This window comes from Coregonus clupeaformis, unplaced genomic scaffold (genome assembly GCF_020615455.1).
Source record: "Coregonus clupeaformis isolate EN_2021a unplaced genomic scaffold, ASM2061545v1 scaf1219, whole genome shotgun sequence".
NCBI lineage: Eukaryota > Metazoa > Chordata > Actinopteri > Salmoniformes > Salmonidae > Coregonus > Coregonus clupeaformis.
Genome location: NW_025534673.1, coordinates 11,883 through 31,194, shown reverse-complemented (window position 1 = coordinate 31,194; position 19,312 = coordinate 11,883). Strand labels below are relative to the sequence as shown.

Below are 19,312 nucleotides of genomic sequence, written 5' to 3'. Positions count from 1 at the left end.
AGACGCTTTAATCCAAAGCGATTTACAGTCATGTGCGCATACATTTTTACGTATGGGTGGTCCCGGGGATCGAACCCACTACCCTGGCGTTACAAGCGCCATGCTCTACCAATTGAGCTACAGAGGTATTCTTGGGGTCATTGTCCATTTGGAAGACCCATTTGTGACCAAGCTTTAACTTCCTGACTGATGTCTTGAGATGTTGCTTGAATATATCCACATAATTTTCCTTCCTCATGATGCCATCTATTTTGTGAAGTGCACCAGTCCCTCCTGCAGCAAAGCACCCCCACAGCATGATGCAGCCACCCCGTGCTTCATGGTTGGGATGGTGTTCTTCGGCTTGCAAGCCACCCCCCTTTTCCTCCAAACATAACGATGGTCATTATGGCCAAACAGTTCTATTTTTGTTTCATCAGACCAGAGGACATTTCTCAAAAAAGTACGATCTTTGTCAGTTGCAAACTGTATTCTGTCTTTTTTTATGGTGGTTTTGGAGCAGTGGCTTCTTCCTTGCTGAGCGGCCTTTCAGGTTATGTCGATATATGACTTGTTTTACTGTGGATATAGATACTTTTGTACCTGTTTCCTCCAGCATCTTCTCAAGGTCCTTTGCTGTTGTTCTGGGATTGATTTGCACTTTTCGCACCAAAGTACGTTAATCTTTAGGAGACAGAACGCGTCTCCTTCCTGAGCAGAATGACGGCTGCGTGGTCCCATGGTGTTTATACTTGCGTACTATTGTTTGTACAGATGAACGTGGTACCTTCAGGCATTTGGAAATTGCTTCCAAGGATTAACCAGACTTGTGGAGGTCTAAATTTTTTTTCTTCTGAGGTCTTGGCTGATTTATTTTGATTTCCCCATGATGTCAAGCAAAGAGGCACTGAGTTTGAAGGTAGGCCTTGAAATACATCCACAGGTATACCTCCGATTGACTCAAATTATGTAAATTAGCCTATCAGAAGCTTCTAAAGCCATGACATCATTTTCTGGAATTTTCCAAGCTGTTTAAAGGCACATTCAACTTAGTGTATGTAAACTTCTGACCCACTGGAATTGTGATACAGTGAATTATAAGTGAAATAATCTGTCTGTAAACAATTGTTGGAAAAATTACTTGTGTCATGCACAAAGTAGATGTCCTAGCCGACTTGCCAAAACTATAGTTTGTTAACAATAAATGTTTAACCTCTCACCATTACCAATAACAGGCGAGGTTAGCATTTTTGGGGGAGGGGGGTATTTATGCCTCTGTAACTTTCTCACTCATCATTATTCAGGATTATCCATAATCATGGTACCATCCACATTGAGGTAGAAGTGTTTAGAAACATATTCTATTTTTATTTACAGTAAAAGTGACTCCAAAATGACACAATACATTATTTACCATTCATTTCTATTGGGCACAAAATAATCAGAAACACATCCAAAACAAATAGCAAATGCATTCAACAAATTTGTAGTCACAAGCTTGATGTAGTTATTGAGTGCTATAAATATGGGACCAAATACTTAACTTTTTACTACTTTAATACACATAAGTTAACTTGCACCAATACTAATGTTCCCCTAAAATGGGGGACTATGTACAAAAACCTCTGTAATTTCTAAACGGTTCATCCGATATGGATGAAAATACCATCAAATTAAAGTTGACAAACTGCACTTTAACCTCGTAGTCGTTTCCAAAGAGTTGCGAGTAGAGAGCCAAAACAACAACACAAATGTCACTGTCCCAATACTTTTGGAGCTCACAGTATGTTTCAGCCTCTCACTGGCCGTTCGGTGACTGACAATGTAACTTTCATTTTCAGTTTATTCCGGGAAATGGTGGACTAGACAGAAAGGTATGACGGCTCTTTTCTGAAATATCTTTTAAGAGTTGATTCTTAAAACAAAATTCTAGTTTAATAGCAAATGTTCGCGTATGTCCTAAATGAGGCATCGTTTGGTGTTAAATTGCATGTTTTATTTGTATCATTTCGCGTTGAATCAATAGTCTTCTCACGTGTGCACTGAACAGGTATCAACGCGACCAGCCACTTCTCTTTCGTGCGCAAAACGAAAGTGCTTCAAGATGTTAGACGAATCACCAGAGCCAGGGTGGCTATCTGAAGAAGTAAAAACTGGGGTGAGTATAATTTGATGACATGTATGGAGGTGGAATTCATATTAGCCTAGAGAAGTATTCTCATTGTAAAATGTTGGGGTGTGCATTGTGTTTTTATTTGTTTTATTTTTTATTAATGTAGAAACAGATTTTATTGCCTTTTCCAAATGGTCAGTCTCAAAGTGAATTTAGCTGTGTAGAGTCATTCAATTGAGTCATTTAATTATGCCCTCAAGCCAGTTTGGAAAGCACTTAATCTAAATTGTGTCTGTGCTTTTCTTTCAGACCACCATCATTGCTATTGAGTTTGATGGAGGGGTTGTGCTGGGCTCTGACTCTCGAGTGTCTGCTGGGTAAGTGGCTGTTCCAAGTCTTTGAGAGCCAATTATTTACTATGAACATTCAAAACGTTATGGTCTTCCCTCAACCCTCCGTTTTTCCTCCATCCATCCTCCCTCTTCTCTCTATCCCTCATAGGGAGACTGTGGTGAACCGGGTGATGAACAAGCTCTCTCTCCTCCATGACAAGATCTACTGCGCCCTATCAGGCTCGGCTGCAGACGCCCAGACCATCGCTGAGATGGTTAACTACCAGCTGGATGTGCACAGGTATTACACGTATTACCCATTGCATGGCTATTTATTGTGGTCGACAATAGCTATAGTGCTATGTACTGTATAATAAATTTGGTTGAATTAAATGTATGGAAAAGGTTTATAGGCGTACAGCGTAGTGTGCATTTTGTCATGTTCTCGTGGGGGTTTGCTTATATAGATATTGTTAATGAGAATTATGCTATTGAGCTTTGGCTTTTGTGACTTGTGACTTCTTTAACTCAGCATTGAGGTTGGAGAGGATCCTCAAGTTCGTTCAGCTGCCACTCTGGTGAAAAACATCTCGTACAAGTACAAAGAAGAGCTGTCAGCACATCTCATTGTTGCTGGGTGGGACAAGAGAGGAGGGGGACAGGTCAGTTATTACATAGAAATGCCACATCTATAAACACTAGTCCAATCTGTATTAATGTATTTATTGTGTCTCTTTCAGAAAATGTTCTTACATCTGGAACATATTAACTGATCCCTGAAGCTCAGAAGACGTCATTTTGAATTCAATTGACAATTTTGTAATAGTTTTGAGTGTATGCACTAATTAACTTTTAGTACAATTAGTACAGAATCAAACTCATAGTTGCATCAAACTCACAGTTGTTCACGCATTCCCCACTCATTGACCCCTCCCAGGTGTATGTGACCCTGAATGGCCTGTTGTCCAGACAACCCTTTGCGGTCGGCGGCTCCGGAAGCTCCTACGTCTATGGGTTTGTTGATGCAGAGTACCGGAAGGCCATGAGCAAAGAGGACTGCCAACAGTTTGTTGTCAACAGTGAGTGACAGTGCACTTTTAAAATACAGATATGTGTTGATATATGACCTAAACAGCATGAATTAGACGCTATTATGATGTTGTGTCATTAGCCAATAATATACTCTCTCTCTCTCGCTCTCTTTCTTAATCTTTCCTCTCTCTCAGCACTTTCATTGGCTATGAGTCGAGATGGTTCCAGCGGAGGTGTGGCCTACCTTGTCACTATCGATAAAAAGGGTGCAGAGGAGAAATGCATTCTGGGCAATGAGTTGCCCACTTTTTATGATCAGTGAAAACTGGGTTGTGAAAACAGTAACACTCAAGTTGTTGTAGTTATGAAACAGTGAGTGGACATATGGCCACCTTACGAATAAACAGTACTATTACATCTACACAGGATATAGCATGTTTGGATAGGGGTATGAATCATGCTGGCACAATGTTCATTATTCTCATCCCCACATCACTACACATACTATTTCAAAACTATTCATAATTGTTATGCCCTCTGTTGAAGACTGATTTTATTTTTGGTAGCCGGGGACCTCATGATGGACTGTGTCTTTGGGTGATTCACAAGTCAATAAACCATCTCTCAATTAAACTTTCCTTGGATATTTCTCTGTATGTTTTTTTCAACCCCAAAACAACTATTCAAGAAGTGTTCTGCCACCATCAAAAGTTATGGTAATGTTTGGTATTAGGATTATTTCTAACCGTATATAAGCCATGCACTGGTGAGGCCATGGGAATATTCGTAGCAAATTGTATTCAGTTTAGGTGATCATGAATCATCAGTTACCAAGTGGATATGAAGCCAGCAGGTTTAATTTATCAACACATTGTTGTCTTTTGTGTTAATTAAAAGTGGACATTTATAGGCTAGCCTATGACAGACCTACATTAGCCTACTTAGGTTATCCTAGTTAGTGGTCAAGGTCAAATAATAGACAATATATCAGCTATATATATATGGGTTTAATGAGGTCACAGACATGGCCACGTATATCTATGGACTGTGGGAACTGTTACCTACCTGCCCTCCAAGACACCTACAGCACCCGATGTCACAGGAAGGCCAAAAAGATAATCAAGGATATCAACAACCCGAGCCACTGCCTGTTCACCCCGCTATCATCCAGAAGGCGAGGTCAGTATAGGTGCATTAAAGCTGGGACCGAGAGAATGAAAACCAGCTTCTATCTCAAGACAATCAGACTGTTAAATAGCCATCACTAGCACATTAGAGGCTGCTGCTGCCTATTGAAATCACTGGCCACTTTATGAAATGGAACACTAGTCACTTTAATAATGTTTACATATCTTGCACTCCTCATCTCATATGTATATACTGTATTCTATTCTATAATATTCTACTGTTTCTTAGTCCATGCCGCTCTGTCATTGCTTGTCCATATATGTATATATTCTTAAATTCCATTCTTTACTAGATTTATGTGTATTGGGTATATGTTGTGAAATTGTTAGATATTACTTGTTAGATATTACTGCACTGTCGGAGCTAGAAGCACAAGCATTTCGCTACACCCGCAATAACATCTGCTAAACACGTGTATGTGACAAATAAAAACTCAAAAAGGCGCCAAAGCGGGGAGCGCGCAAGAGACCACATGTACACTCTTAGAAAAAAGGGTTCCAAATGGGTTCTTCGGTTGTCCCCATAGGATAACCCTTTTTGGTTCCAGGTAGAACCTTTTTTGGTCCCAGGTAGAACTCTTTTGGGTTCCATGTAGAACCCTCTGTGGAAAGGAATCTACATGGAACCCCAAATGGTTTTACCTGGTACCAAAAATTGTTCTTCAAAGGGTTCTCCTATGGGGAAAGCCCTTTTAGGTTCTAGATCACAGTTTTTTTTTAAGAGTGTAGGATAAACATGTCACCATAAACCAATAGGCTAAGTGCGCGAGCATTATTGTCTGGTATTTATTATGTCACAGAATACAAGCTAAATGGAAAGTGCATAATATTGTGGAGAAGAATTCCCCCTCTGGTTAGGGCATATGGGAAATTGAAACTGAAACTAAAACGTAGCCTTTGAAAACAAATGAAAAAAGTCAATTCAGTGGAAAGGATCTACACGAATTCGGGGACTTGCCATCTCTCACCTTTTAATTCATAGGTTATAGATTAAAACGCATTTTAGACGATAAGAAGTATGCTTAGAATGTGCGCGTTCGCTATGGCTTTAGGTATATGCATTGACATAACCACATTTTGCGCACCGGGTTTTGGCGCATCTATTTTCGAAACTGGACCAAGCACTTTTAATTATTTCGGAAATCTGGAGCGTCTATGGGTTGTAGCGGGGATTCGATTAGTTCTGTTACTCGGGTTATCGCTACTCACACTAGGATCGATAAAACCCGTATTCAAGCGCTGGTTAGCGGTGCACTGTTTCCTTGCCCCGGTCTATGAGACTGTGCGACTGATGCTGTATGGAGGTTCACCGGAGAGCGCGTATGGATCGTTGGGGGGTCCAAGTTTGTGGCTATTGTGTACGGCGGCAGTAGCTGCAGCAGCCTTATTTTGGGAGACCACCTTCCCTGACAGCAATGGAGAAAGTAACGGGAAACAGAAGAAGCAGAAGGCACGAGTGCTGTTCATGAGAGTCCTCATCTTCTACAGACCTGACACCCTCCTTTTGATTGGGGCGTTTATATTCCTGTCACTGGCTGTCCTCTGTAAGTATTTAATTGTTGTTTTGACAAAATTACTGAGTATTATGTGATGATGAAGACGATGATTATTGTGAGTATGATGATGATGAAGATTACAATGATAATGATGATGATGATGGTGGTGGTGGTGTGTGTTTTCAGGTGAAATGTTCATCCCATACTACACGGGAAAAGTGATTGACATCTTGGGTACCCAGTACAAGTGGAATAACTTTCTCACAGCTATCATCCTCATGGGGCTTTACTCTTTGGGAAGGTAAGCAGATTCAACAGAGAGCTTCTTATCTGTTTTTCACCACTACGGTCTTCATCAATTTCGCACATTACATATTGTAGTTTGTATAATATATGTATGTAAAGGTTATTGAATACACTGATTTCGCTGCTGCAAGTGAACATTATTTCAACACTGCTGTAGCTTATGGTGTCTGTTTGTTGCAGCTCTTTCAGTGCAGGCTGTCGTGGAGGCCTCTTCATGTGTGCCATCAACAGCTTCACCTCTCGAATGAAAGTAGAGCTGTTTGGGGCCCTGGTGAAGCAGGACATTGGCTTCTTTGAGACCATCAAGACAGGTAGAGACACGTTTATGATTATCCCAAACAAGAACTAATGATCCGTATGCAATCTGTTGTATTTCTGGAATGTATGGGACCCTTGTTTGTTCATGAAATTACTGTAACTTAAATGCACTTTCTATTTAACTTCCTTTGTCGTCCAATGGACTGTACTCTGATGAGTGGCTGAATATCTCTTGAAGACCCCACCAGTTTGTTCTTCTATGCGCCTTAGTTATTCGACAAAGTTGCAACTTTCACCTCTGAACTCTCGTAGGTGACATCACGTCCCGGCTGTCCACAGACACAACTCTGATGGCCCGGGCGGTGGCCCTAAATGTCAACGTCCTACTGAGGACCCTCATTAAGACCGTGGGTATGCTGTCGCTCATGATGAGCCTATCCTGGAAGCTCACTCTGCTCATGCTGATGGAGACGCCCATCACCGGCCTGCTGCAAAGCATCCATGACAACTATTATCTGGTATGGTAGACTCTATCTAGAACCTAAAAGGGTTATTCGGCTGTCCCCATAGGATAACCATTTGAAGAGCCCTTTTTAGTTCCATTTAGAACCCTTTTGATTCCAGGTAGAACCCTTTTGGGTTCCATATAGAACCCTTTCTACTGAGGTTCTACCTGGAACCCAAAAGGGTTCTACCTGGAACTGAAAAGGGTTATTCTATGGGGACAGCAGAAGAACCCTTTAGGAACCCTTTTTTCTAAGAGTTGTTTGTGCCCAGATCAGAAGGTCCTGCAATGATATGTTGGTCCCTGCAATGATTCGCTGAAATGATCTAATGCAGAAGGCCCTGACATTTTTGGTGTGAATATACAGTACATAAGATGGTGAATACTAAATGTACTGGGTAACCTTGTAAAATAGAGTCTAGTAAATGTTATTGTGGATTGACTGTTCCTCAGAGGCTCTCTAAGGAGGTGCAGGACTCCATGGCCAGGGCGAACGAGGCAGCGGGGGAAACAGTTGCGGGAATCCGGACCGTACGAAGCTTCAAAACTGAGCAGCGTGAGGCTGGTCGCTATAACGACAGGTTGATGGACACCCACAATCTCAAGACCAGGCGGGACACCGTCAGGGCAGTCTACCTGCTCCTGAGAAGAGTGAGTATGCAGGGATCACTCACTGTCCCCCTTATGCTCAGAAGATTTAAATGCTTCTTATTTGATTGGGAATAAGGCAAACTGCCGGTCACCAGTTCTTGTGATTGTCAGTGCATGTACTCATCACATTCTGTGTGTTTGTGTGTTACAGCTAACAGCGCTGGTAATGCAGGTGGTCATGCTGTACTATGGCAGACTGTTTATCCAGCGAGGTCAGATGAGCACCGGGAACCTGGTCTCTTTCATTCTCTACCAGTCTGACATGGCAGACAATATCAGGGTACGGTAATGCTACTTTATCATTGTCTCAGCCCCATCATTCACAGCAAGGCAAATGTCTTATCAACAACCTTTAATGTTCCATTGACGATTAAGAGGTGAATAAATATTACAAGTTTAATGGCAATGCATGTATTACTAAGTACATAATGTAAAAGTTGCTATAGTGACGAGAAAGATCAATGTTAGGGAATACAAAATACATATTTTTAATAGTGTAGAAACGGTTAGTCCAAAGACTAACATATATTGAGTTACGATGACACAATTCTGAATAATAAATCTGCCCTCTGCCCTCTCAGACTTTGATTTACATTTTTGGCGACATGCTGAATTCGGTGGGGGCAGCTGGTAAGGTGTTTGAGTACCTGGACAGAGAGCCCCAGGTCAGCACCAAGGGGACCCTCCAACCAGAGACCTTGACTGGACACATCCACTTCAACAACCTCTCCTTCTCCTATCCTACCCGCCAGGAACGTAAAGTACTGCAGGTAAAGCTCACCTGGGAGGAGGGTAAAACATAAGGCAACCTTACCGGGCAGTTTCGTCATCACCACATTTTTGCCTTTCCTTGTGCCATTGCTGAGGTAGTGTGTCATTGGCTTTCTGCTTGTGTTAGGGCTTCTCTCTGGAGCTGAGGCCGGGTCAGCTGACTGCTCTGGTGGGGCCGTCAGGAGGGGGGAAGAGCACCTGTGTCAGTCTGCTGGAGAGGTTCTACCAGCCTCAGCAGGGAGAGATCCTATTGGACGGACTGCCACTGCAGAGCTACCAGCACCACTACCTACACAGGAAGGTAATATAGACAGCAAACAGCACCACTACCAACACACTGTCACGGTCGTTAATGGATGAAGCGGACCAAGGCGCAGCGTGATAAGCGTACATACTTTATTAGTTACACGAACAAAAACAACAAATGAACGATACGTGAAGTCCTAGGTTATACACCACAAACCTTACGGAACAAGATCCCACACACTAACATGCCAACAGGCTGCCTAAGTATGGTCCCCAATCAGAGACAACGAGCTACAGCTGTCTCTGATTGGGAACCACCCTGGCCAACATAGAAACTAAACGATCTAGAACCAAACATAGAAAAACTAAACATAAAACATCCACACCCTGGCTCAACAATAAGAGTCCCCAGAGCCAGGGCGTGACAGTACCCAAAGGCGCGGACTGCGACCGCGCCACACCAACTCACAACCGGGTAGGGGCCGGGTGGGCATTCCGCCTGGGAGGCGGATCCGGCCGGGCGTGACCACCACTCTCTCTACCCCCCCCCGTTCGCCCCTGGTCTGGTCTGCGCCCGCTGGCCGGAGCTGGACTGAACACGGTGGAACAGGCACGGGCCGTGCCGGACTGACGACGCGCACCACTGGCTTGGTGCGGGGAGCAGGTACAGACCGGATCGGGCTGGCGACGCGCACCACTGGCTTGGTGCGGGGAGCAGGAACAGGCCGGACCGTGCTGGCGATGCGCACCACAGGCTTGGTGCGGGGAGCAGGAACAGGCCGGACCCGGCTGGCGACGCGCACCACAGGCTTGGTGCGAGGGACAGGAACAGGCCGGACCGGGCTGGCGACGCGCACCACAGGATTGGTGCGGGGAGTAGGGACAGGCCGGACCGGGCTGGCGACGCGCACCACAGGCTTGGTGCGGGGAGCAGGAACAGGCCGGACCGGGCTGGCGACGCGCACCACAGGCTTGGTGCAGGGAGCAGGAACAGGCCGGACCGGGCTGGCGACGTGCACCACAGGCTTGGTGCGGGAGCAGGAACAGGCCGGACCGGGCTGGCGACAACGCGCACCACAGGCTTGGTGCGAGGGACAGGAACAGGTCGGACCGGGCTGGCGACGCGCACCACAGGCTTGGTGCGGGAGCAGGAACAAGCCGGACCGGGCTGGCGACGCGCACCACAGGCTTGGTACGAGGGACAGGAACAGGCCGGACCGGGCTGGCGACGTGCACCACAGCCTTGGTGGGAGGGAAAGGAACAGGCCGGACCGGGCTGGCGACGCGCATCACAGGCTTGGTGTGGGGAGCAGGAACAGGCCGGACCGGGCTGGCGACGCGCACCACAGGCTTGGTGCGAGGGACAGGAACAGGCCGGACCGTACTGGGAACACACACCACTGGCCTTGTGCGGGGATCAGGAACGGGCCGGACCGGACTGGTGACACACACCACTTGCTTGGTGCGAGGAGCGGGACTGGGTTTCCTTATAAACCTCCGCTCCCTCTGCTGCCTAACCAGTACCTCTCGCCGTGCCTCTACACTCTCCTTCTCCCTCATTCTGTGGTCCTCTGTAGCTCAGCTGGTAGAGCACGGCGCTTGTAACGCTAAGGTAGTGGGTTCGATCCCTGGGACCACCCATACACAAAAAAAAAAAAATGTATGCACGCATGACTGTAAGTCGCTTTGGATAAAAGCGTCTGCTAAATGGCATATTATTATTATTATGACCAATGGCCCCCGTAACCTGGTGGCCTCCTCTCCTAGTCCGCAGATTCGCCCTGTAGCTGCATCCAGCAGCCCCGTCATCCACGCCGTGTGCCCCCCCCAAAAAATATCTTGGGGTTGCCTCTCGCGTGTCCGTCGTCGGCACGGTTGGCGCCGTTTCTCCTCTCCTGCCTGGTCATTTACCTTTGCCCATGGCCCTCTGCCCGCGAATATCTCCTCCCATGACCACCATTCGCCCACCTGAGACATCGCCCTCTTCTCCTCCTGGGCACGCTGCTTGGTCCTCTTGTGGTGGGATCTTCTGTCACGGTCGTTAATGGATGAAGCGGACCAAGGCGCAGCGTGATAAGCGTACATACTTTATTAGTACTTACACGAACAAAAACAACAAATGAACGATACGTGAAGTCCTAGGTTATACACCACAAACCTTACGGAACAAGATCCCACACACTAACATGCCAACAGGCTGCCTAAATATGTTCCCCAATCAGAGACAACGAGCTACAGCTGTCTCTGATTGGGAACCACCCTGGCCAACATAGAAACTAAACGATCTAGAACCAAACATAGAAAAACTAAACATAGAACATCCACACCCTGGCTCAACAATTAAGAGTCCCCAGAGCCAGGGCGTGACACACACCTGCACCACAACGTCAGCTCCGTGCTTCTACATCTGCATTGCTTGCTGTTTGGGGTTCTAGGCTGGGTTTCTGTATAGCACTTTGTGACATCTGCTGATGTAAAAAGGGCTTTATATATAACATTTGATTGCTTGATTGATAAGACTATATCTACACATATATTGCCACTTTTACATCTCTAGAGAAAGTCTTTATGGCTACCAACAGTATAAGAATTTTCGCAGGAGAAAAAACATTGCATTGGTTTTGATTGGCTGATTGGGGATTGGTTTTGCCCTACCAGGTGGCCATGGTGGGCCAGGAACCTGTTCTGTTCTCTGGGTCCATAAAGGACAACATTGCCTATGGTCTGGCAGACTGCTCTCTGGAGAGGGTACAGGAAGCTGCTCGCAGAGCCAATGCCCACAGCTTCATCAGCCAACTGGAGAAAGGTTACGACACAGGTACACTGACCCATCATCAATGACAAATAGGAATATTATATATATCACTGCTGGATGACCACAGGGAGAGACTCGATAAATGTACTGTCTGTCTGTCAATCTATTAGATGTAGGAGAGCGGGGTGGTCAGCTGTCCGGCGGTCAGAAGCAACGTATCGCCATCGCCAGAGCTCTGATCAGAGAGCCACAGGTCCTCATCCTGGACGAGGTCACCAGCGCACTGGACACTGAGAGCGAACACATGGTACGGCCTCCCTCCTCACATTAACCATATAGCTTTAGCCTTCCATCGTTCATACTCTCAATATGGTTAGTGCTAGTGGTCTCACTTATGTACTAAGTAACAATAGTTAGCATTGACATTCTTAATAGGGTTAGAGCTAGCTAGTGGTTTCACTCAGATGTTCCCTCTGTCTCAGGTCCAGGAGGCCCTGGCTAGCTGCCCCTCCCAGACCCTGCTGGTGATTGCTCATAGGCTGAAGACCATTGAGAGGGCGGATCAGATCATTCTGATTGACCAGGGGACCGTCCTGGAGCAGGGCACTCACCAGGAGTTGATGGACAGGAAGGGGAGCTACTACAAACTAAGAGAGAGACTGTTCACGGAAGACAACACACCACATTGACCAAAGCAATGCTACTGTTTGAACTATAAATAGTGATGTCATTTTCTCACTCCCACTCTGACCAATACTCACAACCTCCTAATATACTGTAAATTGCAAATGTATGTAAATATTGAATATCGTTATAGATCGTCTTTTTCATAAGAGATGGACACTTCTGTTGGTGATATTTTGTTATCTTGTATGAGTTGTTTTGATTTGATTGTCTCGTTCTTCCCTTCCCTTTATTTTATTTTGTATAAAAAAGAAAAGGAAACGTTAGATTAAGAAATAGAAGGGTAGTGACCCTCGTTATAAAAACATGATGTTCTGGAGCAAAGGTCTATTATATTGCCTATCCAAGAGAAGAAATCATCTATTAAAGATTTTAATCTCTCACTAAACCACCTGTAATTTAATCTGATGCTTGTTTTACATTTCCTGTACACATCCATATCCATTGTTGTGAATGCTTTTGTCTAAGCGTAGTATCAGTGTGACAGACTTGCCGGCAGCCATTTTGTGGCGAAATGTAACCTAAGCATTGGTTTAGAAATAAAATGTTTGCTGGTATTTTTATTGTGCATGAGCTTTTGTCTTCTTTTTGTGGGTTGTCTGATCCACATAAGTGTGTACATGAGCACATTTTATTGTGGTATGGGATGAATGTTTGTTATTTTACCACACAGAGCACAAAGTCTTGGAAAGTCCCTGGAGGCCCGTCTCTTTTTTTTTTCAGATGTTTTTGGCAGTCTGGCTGCACCACGGCTAAAGCCACAACAAGATGTCAGTACTCCACCTCCCCCTACCGGAGTGTAATAACACATAGACCTTATGCGATACCGGCAACCATTTTATGACCAGATCTGTGATTGAACACATCACCATGAAATGGCAGCAGTCGAGTCTCATACCAATATTGAGCATTTCCTTTTGAGAATCCTTAACACTGATCTGGAAAACATTTTGTGCAACACTGTCTTGCAGGTGTTTTCAAGTATTCTCTTAGTCAGTGTCTTTGCATTGTCAGTTATACATATACAGTATCCTCTCCTCTCCTGCCCCTTTAGGTTGGTGAATTATTAACAATCCATCTACCCACTGCCTACAGATACCAAAAAGGAGGGAGAGCACAAAGGGGAAATACCAGCGGCCATCTCATCCCAAGACCTTCTAGCATCACAAAATGGCAGACAATAACTTGACTGTATCTGACATGTGTCACGATTGTCGTTAATAGAGGAGGACCAAGGCGCAGCGTGTTGAGCGAACATACTTTAATTAGTTAAAGTGCACACACGATACATAACAACAAAACGACTCGTAACGTCCTAGGTAACAATGACCAACTGGAACAAAACCCCACAAACACCAAGGGAAAACAGACAGTATAAATATGGCTCCCAATCAGAGACAACCAGCCACAGCTGACACTCGTTGCCTCTGATTGGGAGTCACTCAGGCCAACAAAGAAACAGAAGAACTAGAACCCCCAACATAGAAATATAACACAAAGAATGAACACACCCTGGCTCAACATCCCAGAGCCAGGGTGTGACAACATGGGTGAAGTGCCAATTGTGTAACCACTCCATACCGAATCAGTTGGCTTGCAATCACACCACGTTGGCAAGTCCCTTCTGCCTTTGCTTTCTCTTTCACATTAGTACACTTCACCAAGCAAAACCAAGCCAAGCCCTGGGTCTTGTGACTGCTATTGAGGCTTTGATACGCAATATCGTTGTTCAATAAGGACACCTTATGTGGTTGTACACAGACTTGCTCTGGTGTAGTTAACCCGCGATGGACCAAACCAAGATATACAAAACTTTTACAATCAGGTCTATTTACAATATAGATATTTAAAAATGTTTGTACACCAAAAAATAACATTAGCTTTGCAGCTGTAATTAAATAAAGAAAACACATTGAATTATTATTATTATTATTAAATTATTAACATCCCCTCTTGACCTGGCCTACTTGAACTGGTCCTTGTGTGCAATTTGGTGCATAATCTAGGGGAACAACATCACACTACTACATTCACCCCCACTGTTTTACACTAGATTATAAGCACAAAACAAAACACATTACCTCGAAGGTAACAAAGCAAAGAAAGAAAAAAAAACATTTCACACCCACAGGGCGACAGAGGAACCCAGTCTCTTAATTCTAGACCCACAAATGGTCGATCAGCTGGAAAGCTATCCCGTGAAGGATTAGGAAAAATAAGAGGTAGCTAATCCCTTATTCAACCGTATACAAAAAATGCCAAATACATTTTATGCTGAGTTACATGAATTGTCAAAAATATTAGACAAACCCACAAATCACTCTAAGACCCACTTAAATTACCACATACACAAAAAAAGGTAGGCAATATCCTACCGTCACTGAGAAACCAAGAACTGTTTCATTTCCTGTGTAGATATAGTTTGGATTAGCCTATTCACTGGCTTAATAAGTCTACCTAGTCTAGTCCGAACACCCTCACCCAAAAACCTAGCAGGAATGTCACGGACAGCACCAACCGTGCTCAAAGGTCTAACCTCAGGTTGGGGAGTACTACAGATCAGCATATCCGGAGCCAGCACACTTTCAGTTACAGACTCAACACTAGTAGTGTCAGACGACTGATCAGAATCCTGGTAGATTGTCACAGACCATACTGACGAAGCATCTTCAACCAAGTTAACAACATCTGTCACAGCACCATCCCCACTGAATGGAGTTTGCCTATCAGAACTCTTGTAGGCTTTGGGGATCTCTCTTGGTCCACTTCTGCTGAGCACACCTCACTCAAGGGGGACTTCATCACGGTTGTTCCACTTCACTTCCATCAGCTGGGACTTCACCATCCTCTTGGAGTATCCTCCCAGAAGACTCAGGAAGGCTTGCTACCCATTGGAGAGTCCTTGCGTCACTCCCATCCATTTTGCTGGACGCTGCAGACATCTCAGAGATCACGTCACCACTCGATAGAGATCCGTGACCCTCAGGTTCCTCTCAAGAAGGCAAAGGCAGAAAGTTGACTGACATAATCAGGTTCCTATGCAGTTTCTATGCGTCCAGTGGTAGGGTGTTGTATACGATATGTGTTCAGTGAGCTGTTCTTCGCAACAACTATGTACACCGCACTGTCCCAGCAATCAGCCAGTTTCTTCTTGCCCCTCTCTCCCTTGATAGCAAGTAGAACTCTGTCTCCCTTCTCTACCGAATGACCCTTCGACCGTCTGTTGTAGACCTCGGCTTGTCTCTTTTGTTGCTTACTGGCATGCTGCTGGGCCAATGTCATGGATCCTCACCCAGAGACTGGACATACTTATCCACATCTACCGTGTCCCCATCCAACAGCACACTTTCAAACATAACATCTACCGGCAACCTAGGGGTGCGTCCAAACATCAAGAAGAAGGGCGGAAACCCAGTATTCTCGTGAACAGTGCAGTTATAGGAGAATGTCAATGTGTTCAACATCTGAGGCCATTTAGCCTTGGACCTAGCTGGCAGAGCTCTAATCATCCCACCCAGTGTGTGATTCAGACGTTCTGCTTGACCGTTACCCATGGGATGATAAGGTGTGGTGTGGGACTTTCCAACACCAGATAACTGAAGTAATTCTGCAATAAGTGAACTCTCAAAGTTAGCACCCTTGTCAGAATGGATACAATCAGCGAACCCATAAATGCAGAATAAATTATTCCAGAGAACACGAGCAACAGTCTTAGCAGACTGGTTTGGACATGGATATGCACAGGCCAACTTAGTAAAGTGATCAGTCACTACTAACACATCAATAGACTTGTTGTTTGAATCTTCTGCAGTCCAGAAATCAATACACACGAGTTCCAAAGGTGCTGTCACAATGGAGACAAGTGGAGCTCTTGCTTCAGGCTCAGGTGCTTTACTCAACATGCATCTCTTACAGTAGGCCACGTATTCCTTGACATCCTTTTCCATAGAGTCCCAGTAAAACCGCTGTCTCGTAAGCCACAATATGCGCTGCTGACCCTGATGACCAGCATCATCATGAACTCCCTTCAACACAAGGCCTCTCAAAGACACAGGTACGACACACTGGAATATTTTCTTCTTACTCACTGGGTGTTTTGAGACACAATACAGAATCCCTAACCGCGTGGTGAGTTTTCCCCACTGTCTTAGAGTATAAACTGTTTCATTAGCTTCAAGGACTCGCTCTCTCCTAGATGGGTGCCGGCCTCTATCTACAAAGAACATGACTCTGCTGATGACAGGATCCAGTGACTGGTTATCATACAGCTCCTTGTGTGCAAAGACAGGTAAAGGGCTCTGACCCATGGACATCAACTTCTCAAGGTGCTGCACATGTGAAACGGCCCTCACTGTGGCACCATCATTCCATTGGCGGTGAGCATGGAGGACAGCAGACACCTCTTCACTGGAAACCAACCCACTGACATCGTCTCCAGCTCTACTCAACTCACTCCCAGGAGCCATAGACGTTCTACAGCCAGCCTCGGGCTGTTCACAGGAGAGGCGGAACATGTCTTGAACATCATCCACTCTAAGACCTCTGGCTTCCTCCAGCAGGACATCATATGGAATTCTTGTCATTCGGTGCAGAACTGTGGAGCGGACAAATGGCTCTCTGCTTAAAGCGTCAGCAACAACATTCTTGGGACCTGGTATGTATTGGATATCAAAATCAAAAGGTGCCAGCTTAGCAACCCATCTCTGCTCGCATGCATCAAGTCTTGGCTTTGTAAGAATATATTTGAGTGGATTGTTGACGGTCCACACAGTAAACTTATGCCCTCTCAGCCAATGGCTGAATTTATCATGAATGGCCCATTTCATGGCTAGAAATTCCAGCCGGTGAGCAGGATACTTGGATTGTGCATGATTAAGAGATTTACTAGCAAAAGCTATTGGTCTGGCTATGGCCATCCCATCTTGCACTTGGGATAGTACAGCTCCCAAACCACTAGTGGATGCATCCACAGAAAGTAAAAATGGCTGAGAAAATTCTGGATGAGCCAGCAGTGCCTGGTCAACTAGTGCTGATTTCAAAGCTTCAAAAGCGAGTTGACATTCAGCAGTCCAGTCTGCAGCAGTGAGCCTGCGAGAGGGACCAGGCATCCTCCTACCTTTGCCTCTCCTAGGCTTCTTATGACCTGTAGTTAGCTGAAACAATGGCATAGCAACAATGGAACAATTCTCAATGTAGTGCTGATAGTATACTACCATACCAAGGAATGAACAGATTTTGCTAGGAGACGGAGTGACACCATCAGCTTCCATCATCTCACTCTCAGTCACATTCAAAATAGTTTGAACTTTAGCAGGGTCAGTGGCTACACCCTCCTGAGAAATGATGTGGCCCAAAAACTTAACAGACCTCCTCAAAAACTTGCACTTAGACGGAGACAGTTTAAGATTGTGCTCCTGCAACCGCTGAAAAACCATCTCAAGTCGCTGTAGACTCTCTTCCTCCGTCTTAGCAAAAACCATCAGATCATCCAAATAACAAAGGAGACTTAGAAAGTTTTGGTCACCAAAGATGGTCAGCATCATTCTCATAAAAGTAGCTGGGCTGTTGCAGAGGCCCTGAGGTAACCGATTGTACTCGTGCAGACCTAAAGGAGAGGAAAAGGCAGTGTATTTCTTATCCTCTTCATGCAGTGGCACGTTATAATACCCTGACATCAAGTCCATTGTGCTGAAGAAGGCATTACCTCCCAGTGCGGCCAGTACATCAGCCTAATGAGGCAGGGGATGAGCATCCTTTACTGTGCGGGCATTTAACCACCTAAAGTCAGTACATAGGCGCAAGTCCCCATTCTTTTTCCATACCAGCACCAATGGTGAGGCATACTCACTGCTGGATTTTCTGATGATTTAATTTTCCTCCATATCATCCAGTGTTTCCCTGAGTTTTTGGTGATGAGCTGGAGAAAGCCTACGATAAGGTAATCAAAATGGGCGTTCTTCAGTCAGCCGTATGCGATGGCAGAACTCCTTTGCCTCACCACAATCTAGGCTATGTCTAGAGAACACTGTGTCATACTTCCCAATTAAATTGACAAGTTTATCTTTCCAGAACTGTGAAACTGGACACTCCTCAACAGACAGGCCTTGAAGTCCAAGATTGCTCAGTGTACTGTTGCCATTAACTACACTGCCACCAACTGAACTCTTAACTGTCAGACTGCCATGTGAGCTGTCACATTGAACTTTTGCCACGTTCTGGTAAGCTGCTTGCTGCTTGACATCATCAAAATCCTCCAATGCAATGCAAGGGTACACATCCGCCACTTTAGCATTTCGTCTCAGGGTAACTGGCGATGTTGTTGGATTCACAATCTTCACAGGGAGCCATCCATCCCCCCACAGAGGCGTAACTACTCTCCCCACTAACATGTGCCGATTCACCCAACGAGACGTGCTGGGCTCGATAACAACAGTACTGCCCACAGAGAGTTTCGTCTTTGGGGGTAAGCGGCCCCACACCAGATGCTCACTCATGGGTTGGAGCGTTACTGCTCTCTTCAACTTAATGGTGCCCACTTTATCTGGGATGGAGTCTCCTCTCCATCTCTCCAGATTTGACAGGAGACGCAGGAAGTGGCTGTCATCACACTGGCTAGAGGAACCTGGTGTACCCACCACCCGCCAGTAGCTGTCATTTGATTTGAACTGTCTAATCAGAGACTTCAACACATTAGTGCCCACAATGAGTTCATCAACCTGCCCATCTACAATAAGCACTGGGACTACATAGCTGAAGCCATAAAGCAGAATTTTTAAGTCACACATGCCCACTGGGCTAGTTTGCGTCCCACCACAACCCACCAGGATGATGTCTGAAGGAGCTAGAAAGTTCCCTCTACCACTCCTGCCTCCCTCAACCGAGGTACAATATCTGCGCGCAGAGTAGTAGCCATGGACCCACTATCTAACATCCCCTTCAGCTCAACTTTATCCTGTTCTAGCACGGTAGTGTAAAACAAACTGTCATTCTGAGTAAT

The 19,312-nt window shown here is 45.3% G+C and overlaps 2 protein-coding genes across 2 annotated transcripts; both read left to right on the top strand.

The window, feature by feature from the left end:
* The first annotated feature begins 1,772 nt into the window (after nucleotides 1-1,772).
* On the top strand, nucleotides 1,773-4,094 carry LOC123486449 (proteasome subunit beta type-9-like). Its single transcript, XM_045217768.1, has 7 exons — nucleotides 1,773-1,853; nucleotides 2,030-2,137; nucleotides 2,402-2,469; nucleotides 2,594-2,725; nucleotides 2,957-3,086; nucleotides 3,362-3,503; nucleotides 3,651-4,094. Exons 2-7 carry the CDS (start codon nucleotides 2,084-2,086, stop codon nucleotides 3,776-3,778), a joined length of 654 nt encoding a protein of 217 aa, XP_045073703.1. The 5' UTR covers nucleotides 1,773-1,853; nucleotides 2,030-2,083; the 3' UTR covers nucleotides 3,779-4,094.
* A 1,468-nt stretch (nucleotides 4,095-5,562) lies between these two features.
* On the top strand, nucleotides 5,563-12,848 carry LOC123486448 (antigen peptide transporter 2-like). Its single transcript, XM_045217766.1, has 11 exons — nucleotides 5,563-6,187; nucleotides 6,326-6,440; nucleotides 6,626-6,756; nucleotides 7,016-7,221; nucleotides 7,662-7,859; nucleotides 8,011-8,139; nucleotides 8,441-8,629; nucleotides 8,758-8,931; nucleotides 11,535-11,694; nucleotides 11,802-11,938; nucleotides 12,114-12,848. Exons 1-11 carry the CDS (start codon nucleotides 5,662-5,664, stop codon nucleotides 12,318-12,320), a joined length of 2,172 nt encoding a protein of 723 aa, XP_045073701.1. The 5' UTR covers nucleotides 5,563-5,661; the 3' UTR covers nucleotides 12,321-12,848.
* The last annotated feature ends 6,464 nt before the right edge of the window (nucleotides 12,849-19,312 follow it).